Below are 19,451 nucleotides of genomic sequence, written 5' to 3' on the forward strand. Positions count from 1 at the left end.
TGAGCAGCTTTTGGTACTGGTTTCTATGCAGGTGTGGCTGCAGAAAATACAGGAATTGCATGCAGGAAATTTTTCGGTTTTCTAGAAATTAATTTTGGAAATTTTCCAGAAAACCGACTCAGTCCGTCGGTTTTCTGGAAAATAATTCTTAAATTTTATGAAAAACCCGACGCACTGTGTCGGTTTTGTATTTAAAATAAAAAAATTTAAATAAAAAATTGACGTAGTGCGTCGATTTTTTCATCAAATATGTATTGTTTTTATATAAGATAATAAATCAGAAATTAAAAAAATTGACTCAGTCCGTCGGTTTTTTTAATATTTTTTAATTTTTTAAAATTATTGGATAAAACCCGACGGATCACATAACCGACGCAGTCCGACGGAAAAAATCGACGTGGTCCGTCGGTTTTCAAAAAGCGAGGCTATGTAAACCGACGGACCGTAAAGGGTCGGTTTCCTGTTGGTTTCATTGAAAAAACTGACGCGGTCCGTCCGTTTTCGTCGTCGGTTTTTGCCAGTTTTTAGTAGTGTATTCAATAGAGTTTCAAACCTTTGCTGACTGGGAAGCCACCCGACCTTTAGCCTTTGCCATATGCTTATTGGGGCTCATGGTATTCCTAAAGAGAGCCAACTAGCCATAGATACCTGAATCATCTCCGTCACCTATGCTATTTTTCATGGCATAACTACAAATGGAGAAACCATATACTTCGACTTGGTCCCCATCATCCTAGTTGATATGTATCGAGCCTTAAGCTTATGCCGAAACCACTACAGGTATTTCCAAGGATGCAACTATAACTACCCGTTCGGTTGTTATAACATTTTTGACCTATTTACTCCCGTGATCCTTCCCCGAGCCCTATGAGTATGATTTTCACACACGGGGATGGGTGGTACTGTTCCCGAAATGATCGGGCCAGGTTTATGATGACTATTGTGAAATAGAGCCTTAAAGTGAAAATCGTTTGACCAATAGTTGACTTTGGAGTGAACGAACCTTTTTCAGAATTTTATCGATTTTGAGAGGTCCAGATGGTCGATTATGACTTGATGGGATTTTCAATTCAATTCCCGAGGCACCTAGAAGCATTTTAGGCTATTGATTGGAAAGTTGGTCATTGGCCATCGGGTGTTGACCCAGTCAAATAGACCTCCGTTGGGAATTCTGAGACCACGAATGAGTTTGTAGCACGTTTTTATGTCTGCCCGTCCGATTGAATCTGGGAGATCTCGGGTGATTGTCGGATTTTCTGATTGAGACAGTGAAAATCAGAAGATTTCTGGTGTCAGGTATCCGCTGTAGCGGCACCAGGCGCGTTGTAGCGGACCCTCCACAGTGGTGCCTGGTCCGCTATGGCGGGCGTGTTTGGTTCATAGTGGGTTGCCACAGCAGGCTGGGATCCGCTGTGGCAGATGTGCGGTAGCGTGTAAAAGGATGTCGTGGCGGGCCCGCTGTAGCCGACGTCCTACCACTGCAGTGAATGTCGGGACCAGAATCCTATTTAATTACCTAGACAAAACCTTTTTATTTCCCATTCCATCATTTCATGTTCCTAAGCACTTTTGAGGCGAATTGAGGAGATTTTTGGCTGATTCCTCTCGAGGGTAAGTTCCCTAAGCTTGAATTCTTTCATTTACATTCCTTAAGCATGAATCTATGATAGAAAATTCATAGAACTTAAGAAGAAAGATGGGTTTTGATGTTTTCCTTATTATTTGATTGTAGTCTTCAAAAATGAGATTTGTTGGTAGAAGTGACTAATCTAAGCATGGAAATTGATGAAGTAATGTCTGATAGGCTAGAATCTTTCATTTATGTTGATGAATTTGAATGTTGGAAAGTAAGGGTTTATACCCAAATTGGGGGTTTTCACTTGAATAACAAAATTGACCCATCTTGAGTTATTTTAGCCATTGATTCGTAGGATTGAACTGCTAGAACATTGAATTGGATATTTCACCTTTGAAATACCCATTTTACCCTTGTGGACCCGTTTCCCCTTTCTCCACAGTTGAATTTGATTTGAAAGATAAGTAGAGCAATATGGGTGTTGTCTACCTTATTTATAATATAAAATTCGATTATGAATAGACTTTGAGTATTTGGAAGCGCTGTGAAAGGGAAAAGCAAAGGTGTGATTGTTCGCGGCTCTCGCTCGGCTACCATGTAGGTTACGGCTTACCTTTCGGTTAGATTTTAGTTAATGAAGCATATGTAGAAGTTAGTGATTGACGGAGAAAGCATGTTAAGCCTTCGGGTATAAAGTTGGGACGGATATTCTTAGGTTGATATTGTTGATTGACTATGTGGCCTCTTCGCTATGATTGTTGAGATTGGGCCTTTCGTCCTTCCGGCTAGGTGTGATATTTTTGTGCCCCTCTCCCTTGTGTTATCCCCTTGTCATTTGAAAGAGGACTGTTGATATTAAGAATTGAAACGTTGATCTGCATATTATAATAGAAATTTGAAGACTATTGTGATTGATGTTGTCTAATTGAGGCTGAGGAAGTGTACGACATGCATTACATACTTCATATATGATCGTTTCCACTTGTTATGTATTGGCTTGTTGCCATATGGGTGATATTGGACTCATTATTTAGTTGCCATATTTTGATTTTGAAACCATTATCTCTAATTCATTGGGTATTATCTTGTAAAGAGGAAGGAATTGACTTATTCGTGATATTGTGATAGGTTTTCATGTGTGACATAATTGGTATTAATATATTCTTATTGGCATTGATATCATTCATGCATTCATACTCACATATATTGGATCAGGTTGCAAGTTCCGCAACAGATATTGGATCGGGCTGTGCGCCACAGCATGTACATGGACTTAGTGGGTCCTCCATAGGTTATGACTATCGAGGTGTAGAGGTGTAGAGGTGTTTCACCCGGAGCATGTGTGTATCACTGCACTGCATTGCATATGCATTCCTATTCACATATTCGTATGATTGGACTTGGACTTTGTATTTCTGTACTTATGGTGATGTTCGGACTTGGTATTTCTGTACATACTTGGGAATTGATGGACTCGAGGATTAGAGACTTTCTCCTAGGCTATGACTTGTGGTTATGGATATCTATTGTGGTTCTTATTACAGTGAGATGACTTATATTTGCTTAGTAACCATACATGATTGTTTACTTGCCTATTTGTTGATTTCTTTCTTTTATATATGTGAACTACCTGTTGTCGGCCTATGATGCCTACTCAGTACATGTTGTTTGTACCGATGCTACCTTGCTACGCTCCTTTTCGAGGTGTAGAGTGTGTGACAGATTCTATTTCTAATCCTTGAGAGTGTTTCCCGATACGGTGTTGTTAGAGACTTAGGGTGAGCTACTGCCAGATCTGCAGGCCAAGTTTCCATTCTTTGTATACTTGTCATCTTCTTCTAGACAGTATTCCTTTAATGTTATGAGCCTTGCATGGAAACATTTAGACAGTTCCTATTATATATTCGGACTTATGCATTATTTAGCAGTTGTTGTGCTAACTTAGACCAGATGCCTTGGGTAGAAAATATTTTCCGCACTTATTCTCTTTTATTTGATATTGAGATTTATATTATTCTTCCGCATTGATAGATTGTATGTTGGCTAAGGGAAGGGTTCGCTGATGGTAGGTGTATTTATACGCTTTTCCGCCATCTTTTATCCATATTTATACCTTATTTTAGAGCTAAATGCATTAAATATACCTAAAATCTATTGACTATTTGATATGGGACTAATTTATGCTTTGTTGTGAAGTCTAGGTACTTTACGTTGAAAATGTTACATTGCAAGAAGGAAGGCTCAAGAAAATTTGGCTAAGGAAAAAAAATGAGAGACATGAAGTAGTGGCTCAATGATTGGGACATAATTGATAATGATTGGAATATTTATGATTGTAATGATTGCATTCATGCAAAGTAAAGTGGAAGAATGGATGATATGACTAATTGGAAATCGGTGAATCGATGAAGTAACAATTGAAGGCATGAGAAGTGCACTGAAATGAAAAAAATAGGCAGCAATAGAAAAGGAAGAGCAAAGTGACGCACCTGGCACATAGCTGCTCGCCGAGCGAGATGTACAGCGAGGACAGAGTTCGCTTGGTGAAATATTTCCTATGTCCTAATTCGTTTTGGACTAGGTTATTTCATTTGGGCTTTTTTCTATATCTATGAATAGATAAGACATAGTTTTTAAAAAACTTCGGACTTAGAAAGAGTTAGGAGCCGCCGTGGAGGACCGAGATTATTGGGTTTCATCTTTTCTTTTCCTTACTATTAGTTTTTATCTTTTCGTTGGATGATTTGTTGCTTTTCCTCCATGTCTATGTGGAGCTAAACTTCTCATTCTAGGGTTATGGTCCTTTCATGAATGTTGTCATTCGAATATTGATTTCAATTAATTAGTTCATCGTATTGGTTTATTTATTTAATCCTGAGCTTAATTATTTAGTTATTTGATCACCAGTCGAATACTATCTACGAATCTTAGCTTGAACTCGAGAGAGGAATTCTAAGATAGCGATAGGGTTAAATAGAGTAGGATCTCAACCCTGGACATCGGGGCGCGGATATCACGCCCCGAACCATGGCCTGGGCGAAACACGGCACTCGGTGCAGTACTGCATGTGACTGAGCGAACCACATGGCTTGTTGAATCATCATGAGGCATACATGAGCGGAATATAACATGAGAACATGATGAGCCTTTATAAAACAAGAATAGTCATAGTATTAAATAAAACACTTGTTTAAATCTTGAATCCGGAATATCAAAACTGAGACAAAGGTGGCCATTCAACTCAAAAAATCTGACACAACTGACTGCATCCCTACAGATGGTGCCAAAATGGTTTCTGCTAAAAATCTATTCGAGGAATACTAGCTGAACTTGTTTGATTAGTAGGGTTTAAAGACAAGTGGGTTGTATCCGATCTTAAACTCTCACCAAAAATCAATGTAATGAAACTTTGATGTTATAAATGAAGGGACTAGTGTTTATGCTTTGTATAAAATAATGTAAGTTAGCAAGCAAAGAATAAGATTCAAGAAGTTCCTTGATATTACAAGCTAGAGAATCAAAAATTGCTAGGGTTACAAGTCTCAAAGATGAGATGCCTCTTCCTTCCTTCCTAAACTATCTTTATATCAGCCAAAATTAGACTATTCAACCTTAAAGTACGGATGGTGGGATGTTACTGTGGCACCAACGTTCGTTCATGTTGTGAAGCACTAATCAAGGCTGACGAATATGACTCAGGTTGGTGGGAGTGGAGGACAACTGTAGCAAGCTCCCGAATGTGTGGGGGGGGGGGGGGGGGGGGGGGGGAGGGGGGGGGAGGGGGGGGGGCATTGCACAACACGTTTTCCCTTATACAAGATAAAATAAATAGTTATTTTAAAATTGATGTTATATCTACACGCAACTAATAGTATAATTCTAACCCTGACTTATTTATTTCTTTGCAAAAACTTGAAAAAATATTATTTTGAGAGAAACAAAATAGGTATCTATAATAATTAAAATGGGAAAAAACTTGGATTTGAAGGGCGAAGTACGAGGACGAAGGCAGAAGTTGAGAGAAGCTTGAGGAGATAGCATATGTACCAGTATAAGGGAGATCAGCTAGCTTACGAGTGTTTTCAGTGGCGGAGCCAGAATCCACACTAAGGGGGTTCAAAAATATAAATTAGTTAACAAACGAAGAAGTCAAGGGGGTTTAATATGTACTATATATACATAAAAAATAATTTTAACATTGTATATACAAGGTAATATTTCGCCGAAGGGGGTTCGGCTGAACCCCCTAACCACTGCCTGCATCCGCCCCTGAGTGTTTTTGGTAAGAAGAAAATCAGGAATACATTTACCGGAAAATATTTCTACAAGAAATGTTGTCTCATTATCCAACACTCTCCAAATTTAGAAACTATATCAAATATGCTAACGAAGGAAAATATAAGTGAAGAAAGTCAATTCAGCATTAATAAAAAACATTTTCAAAGGAAAATAAGTTTTGGTGTGTGGTTGCCCGAAATGACTTGGTTCGTTTATCTGATGAACTGAAATTTCAACTCATTGTTCGTTGCTGCAGAACGTGTGATTTAATTAGCATTCGAACACAGTGCCTATAATGTTAGGAGTGTCAAAAAAGATTCACTTAACCTTCTATCTCGCTTAGCTTTGTGTAAATTGCTTGCAAGACTTTCCATGGCTCGGCCGAATGGAATCACCAATCTAAATAGAAGGGTCGTTCACTCCCTATTCCTTGAGAGGTTACTTGCGGCGATAGCCTTAGCTTACCGGAGAGCGGATTCTCTTCATTACTGACTTTTCATGATTAATCAATCGCATCTGGTAACTAAAGGAGTTGGTCCTTATGAGGACAACTCCTCTTGGAGTCAAAGATGCTTACTCATGGTGCAAGTTGCAACAGATATTCTGTTTGTACCCTAGGGAGACGTTTGCACATTGTTCAAGATGTAGGATTAATCACTCTTCTTCCCTCCACCCACTCTTCCTCCTAGGAAAATATTCAATTCCTATATTACCTCACAAATTAATCTCGCTTTTATTGTTTTGGAAAGAAATGAATAGGTTAACAAGTAAATAAGAGAAAAGGATCAAGAGAGAGAGAAAGAGCACAAGTGACGCATACATTAGGTGTGTAAAATTCATAAGAAGTAAAGAACTACTATTAAAAACATTTCAAACACAAACAGGCCTCAACCTGTGCGAAACCATTAGAAGAACAAAAAGCGTGAGATTATATAATGCAATATGTCATTTCATCGGGCACATTAAAAACACTCAAATCATTAAAGAACAAACTCTGAGCAAGTTCTCGAGTCATATCGGGTATCATACATTACATTACATACATCAGCGATGCTGGCTAGGCCAAAAGCTTATTTGTCGTCCACAGATTCCAAGCACAATTATAATTTATACCTAACTTTCATTATTACAAAAACTGGATAACACAAACCAACTGTTTATCTACATAAGCCTATCGATAGGAATCGGCAACAGGACTCATAGCCGCTGCATTTTTGTCTCTAGGAAAGCTCTTAAGCTTGAATTCTTTTCCTCAACATCTCTAAATTTAGTTCTCCTACCATGACCTGAAGAACAAGAGAATACTGGGTAAATTTTTTATCCAATTGCTTCGGTTGAAAAGAGATGAAAAAAAGCAATTCCATATTAAACAAATGCTAATTGGCACATCTTTGTGCTATAAAACTAAAACAACAAACAGTTCTATGCAGATACTTTCAAGTGTCATCAAATTAGCAAGTGCCTCAAACTGTAGGTCCACTCAAAAGCCTTTTGGTCAACACGGTCAAGGACCCCACTGATCCATTCAAGAGCTACACTAGTTCTCCTGTATTATGCTTTCCTTCATTGGCCAAAGAAAAAGATTTGTCAACCTCCTGGTGTTCTGCACTTCTCCGATAATTAAGTTTTAGACTTGAGTAATACCAGTTGAGAAGTTCAACAGTTACAACTACCTATGCATGAATTTTTTGGTAGGGGTATCAGCAGAGACTTCAATTAAAATGTGAAACAGCGATTATACACTTCACGATAAACATCCTCCCGACTTCTTGGTTGGGGGGGTTGGGGGAGTAAACTCAAAAATGTTCAAAGCAACTTGAATTTCACAACATTGAAAATTATTGAAAAGGAAAACTGCAATTAGGGGTGTCAATTTTGATAAATGAATCTGTTACTTATCTAACCTGTCCAGACTTTGAGTTGAACATGTACGGTTATGACAAATTGCTCAACCTATCTTGACCCAACCATCAAGATGCAAGTAATTCAGGATAGATCAGATCACAACCTCAACTAATTTTGACCAACCCATCTATTGTTACCCTATAAGATTGTCAATTTTAACCCTAAATTGTTACTTGTCCAAGCTTAAGTTAGATGGAGTTAGTTGTGCGTTATTTTTCTACCCGTCTGGACCCAACTCATTTTAGTCCATGTAAAGTTTGATCAGCTAGTTCAAGACCTATTTATTAATCCAAACCATTTTGATTTACCAACTGCGTAGACCAGTCCATTTAACACCCTTAACTGCACATCCAGTAAAATAAAACTAGAAGATACTAAATTACAAAGAAGGTGAAAGATATGTGGTCTGTTAGCAGAAGACAAGGGAAAGTTGTATCTGAGTCAAACACTACACTCATATAGACTCCTCAAAGCTCAAATCACAGATAAATTGTTTACCAATTAATAGCCTTGCACCATGCTAATTACCATTACTTGCTACTAATATGTTCCTTTTTTGATAAGGAACATATATAAAAGACAGAAACTTGCTACAAATATGTTCCTAGTATCCTATTCATTTTCCAAGTGGTGTGGTTTCAATTTGCTCTTTGAATTAGTATAGAAACACGCAAACTGGTCAAACTTCTGTATAACAAGCATTACTCACCTGGCAGTATCCATTCAAAATCCAAGTCCAGCATCAACTTCACACTTTTCAATTGCTTGGGCACTGCAAACATTATGGGAGATGATATCAGATCTCACGCTAAAGCAACATCAATAGGTAAAAAGAAAACTAAAGCTAAAATAAGCCCAGATATCACCAAATCACTACCTCCGAACAAATTTAAAATATACCCTAGAAACACTGAGCAAAATCTTTCACAGAACAGAAAATAGCTTCCACCGAGCTCTCATCAATAAAAAATCTGGGTTGAACTGAACAAACAAAAGATGGCTACCGTCTCACCCCAGAAATGCTCAATGATGCATCAAAATGAGAGCCATAAAGGGAAAATGTGTCTCCTCCCCTTACTTTTTTTAGAGTACTCTTGAAATCAAACTATCCCCACCTCCAATTAGGCAATAACCATAGAGCAGGTTACCCCACCTTGACATCTGTCCACTACTTATTCAGAGTCGCGATTCCTAGATCTAAGTTCATCCATAACAGTGATTGTCCATAAAAATAATATTTTCGGATTCATTTGGAGAGTGCATACATCTACTAACTTCTTGTGTGTATATATATATATATATATTGCTAGGCTCTTAGGAAAGATCAATCTCTTCTTCCACATAATTTATTTCAGGTCCACTTCTAAGCTAAAGCAGGCCAGATAATGTGAGGATCATGAACAATCAATACTTGGAAGCAGTCCCCAGTTCCATTTGGCTGATATATGGATTCATGATTCCACTACAGCATTTTACTCGGTTATCTTGAGAGCACTGTCAAGGTAAGTTTCATTGGAATATGCTCCCCCAACATTAACTCTATTAGGGGCAATCTCCACCCTACATAAGCCATTTCATTGTCACCACAACAACAATAACATCATACAAAATAAAAATGCCAAGAACATGCACCTGAAAACTTGTTGTATCTTTCGCATATGGTCCAGCCAAGTTCACCCATTGCAAAGTGGTCCCCAGTAAAAAGCACCTTAAGTGGTTTGTAGAGCAAGCATACTGACCCCTACCATTATGACGGAACCACAAAACAGAATTAGAATTGGTAATTCAAAAGTCTGAACCATGATATAAAATGTTAAGATCACAATTATATTGATCCCTAAGGGGTCGTTTGGTGTGAAGGATAAGGCAAAATAGTCCCGGGATAAAATTTTAGTGCCCCCTTATCCCATGTTTGGTTGGAATAAAAATCCAGGATAACTAATCCCGGGATTGTAGCCTTATTTTATCCCACCTTGAGGGTGGAATAACTAATCCCAGGATAAGTTGTTTCCCAACCAAACGAGCCCTAAGTAACAAGATAAACAATAAACTATATGTCGATTAAGCGACTAAGGTACAAGAACAATTTACACACTTCTGTATGTCCAGGTGTATGTACAAGTGTGACATCGTCACCAAGGCTCCATGGTCCACTTCCCTCCAGCTTAATCTCCACGGCAGCAGTTGAATGATCTACCTGAAATCAATTTAATACCTATATCAGAATCTAGGACTGCAGATACATCTTATAAGAGACATAAAAACCATGGTTTAAGAGAGCTATTTAAAGAAAAACAACTACAACTAGCAAAGAGAAGCAACTCCCTATATGCATTGGAAGTGATGCAAAGGAGTCACCAAAGTAAAGCAGACAACAACTCACAAAGCACATTGGCTTTAGTATGACTCGCTTCTATCATAAATAATAGTTTGAGGTTAACACCAATAGGGATATAAACGAGTTGACTTGTTACTACTCGAAAAGCTTCCTAATCTTGTCTCAGCTCAGCTCGAGCTGCTTTTATTTTATTTTATTTTATTTTATTTTATTTTATTTTATTTTATTTTGGGAATAAATGAGTTGAGCTCCACCTTGCATTAAGCTTGCATATCATATAATCCAAGCTTTTATCCCTCCCGTTTTACCATCTTATGCCTTGGAAATTTTCAGTGCTCTTACCATATGAGATAAGGGTTATGGGTTCTAGTTAAACCATACATAATGTTGGTCAATTCCAGATAAAATTCTCTGGCTAAATCATGCTATTTCCCATATTTGGCTCAACTACTTTTAACCTTATAACATTGCAGTAGAAGCATGTTGAAATTTTGGCCAAGTGTGGAAACTTTCGTAAAATCATCTGTATTTCCTCCAAATTGTATGAGCATTTGATGGCATGAAATTTGCTTATAAATTGTGGCTAAAGGGACCATTGCAGTTGTTGCCTGTGGACATAATGTGCAACTGCGGCAGGTGCTAAGAGTATCGACCACCGACAGGGCTATGCATGGCAGGAGATTCCCTTTCTGGCCAAATGCATGGACATATGTGCCACAGCTGAATGGGCACATGCATGTGCTTGAGTGCAGCTCATGTGCTGCCCAGTTCCACAAACTTGATCATCAGTAAAACGAGATCCTCCAATTATTGTTGCCTCATAAATGACTACCTTGATCTTATTTGTACACGATTTCAACTTTGTGTTCAACCATCGTCTCAGTAACAAAATAAGGGGTATAAAAAAAGCACTTGATGGGGCGAGCTGAGGCATCTGGACCCTAATTTTACCTACCAACTGCAAGGGATTAATGATAGACCAACACTGTTTTCACCATCATCAGCCTGCATCAAGCCCTTCTAGATATGATCTCCACCATGGGTCAATAGCAATCTTAGACTTGTATCTACCATCAGCATATACTTTGGTCCTAAAACACAAAGTTCAATACTTTATGTTCTTTGGACTGGTTCCAAAAAAATTATATTGTCAATTCCGCCTTTGTCCAAGGCTAGGCCACACACAAAGTTAAACACCTTATTTTCGTCATACACTTTGTAATGTCTAGCAACAAGGAACTTCGCTGACATAAGTCTCTCAAGGAAGCTGTATGCTTCAACCTTTTAAGGGACTCTAGCTCACCAGAAGTGTTGCAAGGAACAAATGGTTCTCTCCTTCAAGACAAAATAAGTATGGACCTCCCAGACCGAGCACAAGCATACTTCAAACAAGTCTCCGACGTCATACATTAGCACCACTATCCAAGTGCATGCTAGTCAGAATAACATTCTTAGAACCAGGCATTGGACTATGGTAGCATAAACCTTATAAAAAAAAAAGAACTATACTATATAGCATAAAAACACTCCATGTTCCAAATATACTATTGTCATTGGTATAAAATTATTGTTGCATATTTGACTACAAAATTATTGAGTTCAAGCAAAAGACCGAGGTTATCATTTGGGCTTGTTTATCTATAAAATATCTTAACTTTTCAAACATAAAAAATAAAAGCTTGAGGTCAAACTCGTTTGTCAACTTGTGTGCTATTTAGAGCCAAGCTCGAGCCTAAGTTTTCTTTGTCTATCTACCTTCCAATTAAACTTGAAGAACATTTACGATTAAAGCCAGCTCAAGCTCATCTTGTATAGTACTCAAAACTCTTGCTGTAACAAAGGGTTTATGGAAGCTTTACCAACTAGATGACCTGTAAGCTGTAGCATTCTTCTAACAGCCATGCTCAGCTTTCTACAAACAGCTAAAATGGAGCACAACAACTTCATCAGAATCAACTGCAATGGCTAATAACTTAAGGTATCTAAAAGGGATATAAAATGCTAACTGTTTCAGGCTTCTAAAAGCTTAGCGGTCACATGATGTCGAGGTGGATAAAGTTAAAATTTGATGTTTTCCAAGCTAAAATGTAGCAGGATATAAACATGCTCACAGCTTCACTTAATCCCAGATTTCAGGTTATAGACCAAATGATAAGAAAAGTTCTACTGACATTTGGTAGATGATACCAATCAAGTTCATAAAAAGATAACTATCAAGCAAGACTTTGCATTGACTAGCGTGCTCTTAAGAAGTTCATATAAAGAATAAGTGAATAAGTATCATATCCGGCTGATTGCCGACTTATTTGACAGACTTGGACAGGTAAAGTACTTGACCAAGGTGGATCTATGCAAGAGCTGCTACCAAATCCATATAGCAAAAGATGATGAGCCAAAGATCACGTGTTACAAGATATGGTGCATCCGAGTGACTAGTAATTCCATTTGGGCTTACCAACGCCACATTGACCTTGCCCCCATATGAACAAATTTTTCCATGCTTATCTTGACCAGTTCATTGCCGTCTATCATGATGACATTGTTATACACAACAATACATTGGACGACTATTGGAGCATTTGAGGAAGGTATTCCAGGTAAGCGGGATCCTGAAGCCGCTATTGCACAATATAAAAAACTAACAACTGGAATATAACGATTAGAAGAAATTTTCATGTCTGGGAGATTGATAGTTTGCTGCATTTGATGGACAGAACAAAAGAAGTGCTGTCAAATGTAGGAATAGATGATATACGATGGACAGGAGAAGCAGCTGGAAAATTTACAGTCAGGGCAGGACGCAAAGCACTTATCAGAAGAAGTAATGAAGATTCATCGAGTGGTCTGTGGAAAACAAAAGTTCCACCCTGAGTAGCATGCTTTGGCTGGACAGCATTTCAGGAAGCCTGCTTCAAACAAGATAATCAAGCCAAAAGCGGTTTTGTCATTTGCAGCAGATGTTATTTGTGTGAGAAGGATACAGAATCAGTGAATCAATTATTTATACACTGTTTGGTAGCTAGGGAGTTGTGGAATCTCTTCTTAAACCTGCTCAATATCATATCGGTCTTTCCAGAAAGAAAAAAAAATTACTGCAGGGGGAAAACAAAAGACTCATAAGACGATTGAAGACTACTCTTTCGCTATAACTATAGTTTGGATGCTATGGAACGAGCGAAACAGAAGATGCTTTAATGGAGATAAAGCCAAGGTACATCAGCTGAAATGCAGTTGCTTATAGTTTTTTCTGTATGTTTCATTCTTTCACCCACTCTCTCTTCTATCTAACCCGCCACTTTATTATATGATCTTAACCTTTTGCTCGAAAGAAAGATAACAATCAAACACCACAAAAGATAGCTTACACAACTACAAGTTGTAAGCTACAAATGACAGAGAATCATCATCTCAGAAATTCTATGCCTGTTTATTCCGGCCCTTCCCCGGACCCTGCTAACGCGCAATGCTTTGTGCACCGGGCTGCCCTCTATTCCAAGGGAATATACCTTCAATTTGAATTATTAATCAAACAAGTTTCCAACGAATCTCTCGTCCAAGAAAGACTCAGGAAAAGGAATAGTCCAAGGCAAAATCGTTGTTCCTTCCTTAAAATGGGAATGTAAAAGCTGAAATACATTATCATCTTATTAATACCAAAAATATGCACAAAGTTGTAAGTGAAGACAGTCTATAAAGATTATATTGCACAATTTCAGATCCGACTCTAAGATCTACCCTTATTTAACAGAACTGTTCTTTCAACTACCCTTATTTAACAGAACTGTTCTTTCAACTTGATAATGAACACGTCATGCCCTTGGAATAAAAATTACAACTAGATAGATATAATATACTGAAGCAAAGCAATGCAACAGCGGGAGCAACTCAAAACCTTTATAAATCACTCTGCAAGCCCTTACACAATACACAACTATACAACTCTATATATTCCTAGGACTATTACATCCCTAAATATGCATAAAGAAATATGTAATGGACCAACAGGTAATAAAGAACAATTGCACAGACCAGACTCTAGGTTTACCCCTTATTGATCGATGTTTTTTCAATTTTATAAGAGACTATTGTCAGGATTGAGGAATACTAAAATCCATGAACATAAGTACACATAAAAGAACATTTTTGGTGATTGACGAATGTGAGAAAATACGGCAGAAAATATTTTATTGAATTGTGTGTCTACATTATTACATTGAGCCCTATTTATAAACACTACATCCTAATCCTTTTCCATGTAGGATACTATATACAAATCCTCCTATTCCTATTCTAACACTCCCCCTCAAGCTGGTGCATACAAGTCATATGTACTGAGCTTGTTACAGATGTATCTAATACGAGGACGACGAAGTGACTTGGTGAAAATATCCGCAAGCTGATCACTTGACTTCACAAATTTAGTAACAATATCTCCGGAGAGTATTCTTTCCCCGACAAAGTGACAGTCAATCTCAATGTGCTTAGTCCTCTCATGAAATACCGGATTTGATGTGATATGAAGGGCCGCTTTGTTATCACACACAAGTTTCATTTGACTGATTTCTCCAAATTTTAGTTCTCTGAGCAACTGCTTAATCCAAACTAGCTCACAAGTTGCTACAGCCATTGCTCGATATTTTGATTCAGCACTAGATTGAGCAACGACACTCTGTTTCTTACTTTTCCAGGACACCAAATTACTTCCTATTAACACACAATATTTGGATGTAGAACGTCTATCAGAGGGTGATCCTGCATAATCAACATCTGTATATCCAACGATCTGCTCCTGACCTCGATCTTCAGAAAGCAGTCCTTTACCTAGAGCTGACTTAATATATCGCAGAATGCGGACAACTGCATCCCAATGACTATCACAGGGAGAATCCATAGACTGACTTACCACACTCACAGGAAACGAAATGTCAGGTCTAGTCACCATGAGATAATTCAACTTATCAACCAGCCGCCTATATCTTCCCGGATCACTGAGTGGCTCCCCCTCCCCCTGTCCTGGCAGGAGTTTAGCATTCAGATCCATAGGAGTGTCAATGGGTCTACATCCCATCATTCCTGTCTCCTCAAGAATGTCTAAGGCATACTTGCGTTGCGAAATAATAATACCCGCGGTGGATTGGGCAACCTCAATACCTAGAAAATACTTTAGTCTGCCAAGATCTTTAGTTTGAAAATGCTGAAAAAGATGTTGCTTTAAATTAGTGATACCATCTTGATCATTGCCGGTTATAACGATATCGTCAACATAAACCACCAAATAAATACTCAAATCTGGAGCAGAATGTCGATAAAACACAAAATGATCTGTTTCACTGCGAGTCATGCCAAACTCTTGAATTATTGTGCTGAATTTACCAAACCAAGCTCGAGGGGCTGCTTCAGACCATAATGTGACCGACGCAATCGACACACCAGATTAGACTTCCCCTGAGCAACAAAACCAGGTGGTTGCTCCATATAAACTTCCTCTTCAAGATCACCATGGAGAAAAGCATTCTTAATGTCCAACTAATAAAGAGGCCAATGGCGGACAACAGCCATGGATAGAAACAGACAGACAAATGCTATTTTAGCCACGGGGGAGAGTATCACTGTAATCAAGCCCAAATATTTGTGTATACCCCTTCGCAACAAGGCGAGCTTTAAGCCGATCAACTTGGCCATCCGGACCAAATTTGACTGCATAAACCCACCGACAACCAATAGTAGATTTACCTGAAGCAAGAGGAACAAACTCCCAAGTACCACTCGTGTGTAAAGCAGACATCTCGTCAATCATAGCTTGTCGCCATCCGGGATGAGAAAGGGCTCCACCTGTAGATGTAGGAATAGGGACAGAGGACAATGATGATACAAAGGCATAAAGGGATGATGATAACTTAAAAGGGTACAATGTGGGTTAGTATTAGGAGTGGACCGTTTACCTTTCTGAAATGCAATCAGCTGATCAAGGGAGACAAGTCCACAGTAGGTGCAGGGTCCGACCCATGACATGAATCATCTAGACCTGATGTTGGGTCTAATCAGTGTTGTTAAAGGCGAGCGCCTTGTCGCCTTTGGCGAGAGGCGTGGCGTGGCGAGGTTGTTGCGCCTTTCATGGCCATGGCGAGCAGACCTTCAAAAGGCACGCCAATGGCGAGAAAGGCGCTAATGGCGCCAAGGCGAGGCGAGCAGAAATGGCGAGGCGAGCAGGGTTTTAAAAAAAAAACAATTAAAAGAAGTGGAGGACTTAAATGAAGTGGAGGACTTAAATAAAAATAGCAGCTAGGGTTTTTTGTTTGCCTCCTGCTCTCTTCTCCTTCAAGGTTTCAGGTATGTCTCTTTCTCCCTCTTCTTTTTCTTCAGTTCTTCTTCTTTCTTCTTCTTTCTTCCTCCTATATTTTCGACTTCTGCTTCTTCATCTGTTCTTCTTCTTTCTTCTTCTTTTTTTCCGGCGACAACTGACCTATTTCCGGCCACCTCTGGTTTTTTTTTTCCTTCTTCTATTATCTTCTTCTTTTTCTGTTTTTTCTCATCTGTTTTTTTACCCTCAGTTTTTTTCACCTCTGTTAATTGCTCTGTTTTTTTCTCCCCTATTTTTTCCTCTGTTTTTTTTTCTCTGTTTGGACCAGTGAGGCAGTGGTTGTTTTGCTCCTATTTTGAATTGAAATATTTGCTAATATGTTATTGCTAGTGAGATTTTGATTATTTACATATGCAATTAAATATTTTAATTTTTTGGTATTTATTGGCGCCGCACTTCAAAAAGGCGAGCGCCTCGCCGCGCCTTAAGGCGAGGCAGGCCCTTGTCGCCTTTTGTCGCCGCGCGCCGTCCAAAACACTGGGTCTAATGCTAGACGCGGTCAATGATGATAAGTCAGAAATGGTGGCAATGTAGACGTAACTGTAGATTCCTCAGAAGTCGGTGTAGGTAAAACCTGAGGTATAGGTAAGACCTCAAAGATATCAAGATGATCAGAAGGAGACCTAAAGTAAGGTTGAGACTCAAAAAATGTGACATCAGCAGACATATGATATCGACAGAGATCGGGTGAGAAGCAACGATACTCCTTTTGAACCCGAGAACAACCAAGAAAGACACATTTAAGAGAGCGAAAAACTAATTTATCTGTCCCCGGAACTAGGTTATGCACAAAACATGTGCTCCGAAAAACACGAGGAGGAAGAGAGTATAGAGATGACTGAGGATATACTATGGAATATGGAATGTGATTCTAAATAGAAGATGAGGGCATTCGATTAATTAAATGGCAAGACGTGAGGACTGTATTGCCCTAAAAACGCAGCGGAATGTGGGATTCAATGAGAAGAGTGCGAGCAGTCTCAATGAGATGTCTATTCTTCCTTTCTGCTACCTCATTCTGCTGAGAGGTGTAGGGACGAGATGTTTGATGAATAATTCCTTGGTGAGTCATAAACTGCTGAAACTGGGAGGATTTTTATTCTAAGGCATTATCACTATGAAAAGTACGAATAGAAACACCAAATTGATTTTGTATTTCAGCACAAAAACTCTTGAATATAGAGAATAACTCAGAACGATCTTTCATTAAAAATAGCTAAGTACATCTGGAAAATCGTCAATGAAACTAACAAAATAATGAAATCCTAAAGGTGAACTGATTCTACTAGGACCAAACATCAGAATGAACTATTTAAAAAATAGACTCTGCACAACTGTCAGCACTACGTGGAAAGGTAGTGCGAGTGTGTTTCCCACGTTAACACGACTCACAATCTAATTTGGACAGATTAGACAAACTAGGCACCATTTGATACAAGCCGAGCTTCATCAAGAACATCCACATCAAGCCGAGTTAGGGATCACGACTTTGGAGACTTACTAGGTGCTTGGATTGAAGGCATGAAGCTCAAGAATATGCTAAAATGGAAGTATAGGCCTCATTTGGATGAAGTAGGGAGAAGAAGGCCTTTCTCATATTTTGAGAAGACTACCAACCGAACAAGGCCCTTACTTCATTAAGGGTATTATTGTAATAGCCATAGTAGTCTTCCTTTTCTATCTAGTATAAATACTACCTTAGTTTATTTCATTAGGTAGACTTTTATGATATGAAATATTGAAATTGTGAAACTCCATTGGGAGCATAAGAGATGAGAGCTTGTTGAAGCTTTTGGTTGAATTCTTTATTGAGAAGGTTAGTTGCTTAGGGACTTTGTTTCCCTTGAGGTCACCTTAAGAAGTTTGGTGCTTGTGATTACTCAATTGGAGGGGTCTTGGTTATATAAAACCTTGGTTGCCAATTGGTATTTCTCTTTGTGTCAACTTATCTATCCTTTAATTTTCTTGTCCTTTTTGAATTCCTAGTTAGTTTCTTTGTATCACCATTTTTTGTAGCTTGAACAGACTCGGATGTCCCAATCGTTTATGGATCATGTATGGAGGATCTATAACGAAGTATGTTGTGGAGGAATTAGGAGAGGTAAGTGTTAGATAGTAGAGGCCTTGTGATTCATATCCTGCACCAATCACCTGTCCCGTATTGCGGCTCTGTATAACAAAACAATCGTAAAGAATATTATGGCACAATTTAGGGCACGTGTCAAACGACTGACAGATGCAAGATTAAAAGGACAACCAGGGACATAAAGAACAGAGTTTAGAGTGACAGAAGATAGGGGATTCGCTTGTCCAACCCCTTTTGGTTTTCTTTGGATCTCATTGGCTAAAGTAACCAGAGGAAGAGACTGTGAATAAATAATATTTGACAAAAGTGATTTGTTACCAGAAATATGATCAGAAGCACCTGAGTCAACGACCCACGATGGAAGGATACTAGACTGTGAAACACAAGCGAAGGAATTACTAGTAACAGAAGTATTAGGCTGAGAATCTGAGGCTACTTGTGGAGATGTTTGCTTACTTGCTCAATACTGAAGGTACTCATTATATTCAACTTCAGATAAAAGCTTCGGATTTCCTATAGTGTCAGTCTGAGCAACATGAGCATTGTTGGGTGGTTGACCATGCAGAGCACAACATACGTCACGAGTGTGTCCAAACTTATGACAATAACTACACTGAACATCATTGGGTAGTGGACCATGTAGAGCACGACATACGTCGCGAGCGTGTCCAAACTTATGACAATAACTATACTTAGTTCGAGATTTTCCAAAGCAACCTCCTCCTCGTCGATTGTCCATAGACTGAGATGTTCGATTCTCTATGGAACAATTTTCTTCTTCTTGATCGAAGCTCTATCTCTCATTCAGCCCTTCGCAAGCTTCCTTCAAAAGGGGAGAATTCGAAACTCGAAATGTTAGAAGGTGCAAAATCAATAGGTGCAGGAGCTGCTACAATTGCTTCAGCGG

The 19,451-nt window shown here is 38.7% G+C and overlaps 1 protein-coding gene across 2 annotated transcripts in view; it reads right to left on the bottom strand.

Moving 5' to 3' along the window:
* Positions 1-6,759: 6,759 nt before the first annotated feature.
* LOC132621277 (uncharacterized) overlaps positions 6,760-19,451 on the bottom strand; it is a 20,171-nt gene continuing 7,479 nt past the window's right edge. For both annotated transcript variants that reach the window (XM_060335485.1, XM_060335486.1), the window contains exons 8-11: positions 9,855-9,956; positions 9,392-9,500; positions 8,469-8,531; positions 6,760-7,140 (exon numbers count right to left, since the gene is read on the bottom strand). In XM_060335485.1, the coding sequence (XP_060191468.1) occupies positions 7,052-7,140; positions 8,469-8,531; positions 9,392-9,500; positions 9,855-9,956 (363 nt within the window). In that variant the 3' untranslated portion in view covers positions 6,760-7,051. The remainder of the gene's footprint in view (positions 7,141-8,468; positions 8,532-9,391; positions 9,501-9,854; positions 9,957-19,451) is intronic.

Source organism: Lycium barbarum, chromosome 12 (assembly GCF_019175385.1).
Source record: "Lycium barbarum isolate Lr01 chromosome 12, ASM1917538v2, whole genome shotgun sequence".
Taxonomy (NCBI): domain Eukaryota; kingdom Viridiplantae; phylum Streptophyta; class Magnoliopsida; order Solanales; family Solanaceae; genus Lycium; species Lycium barbarum.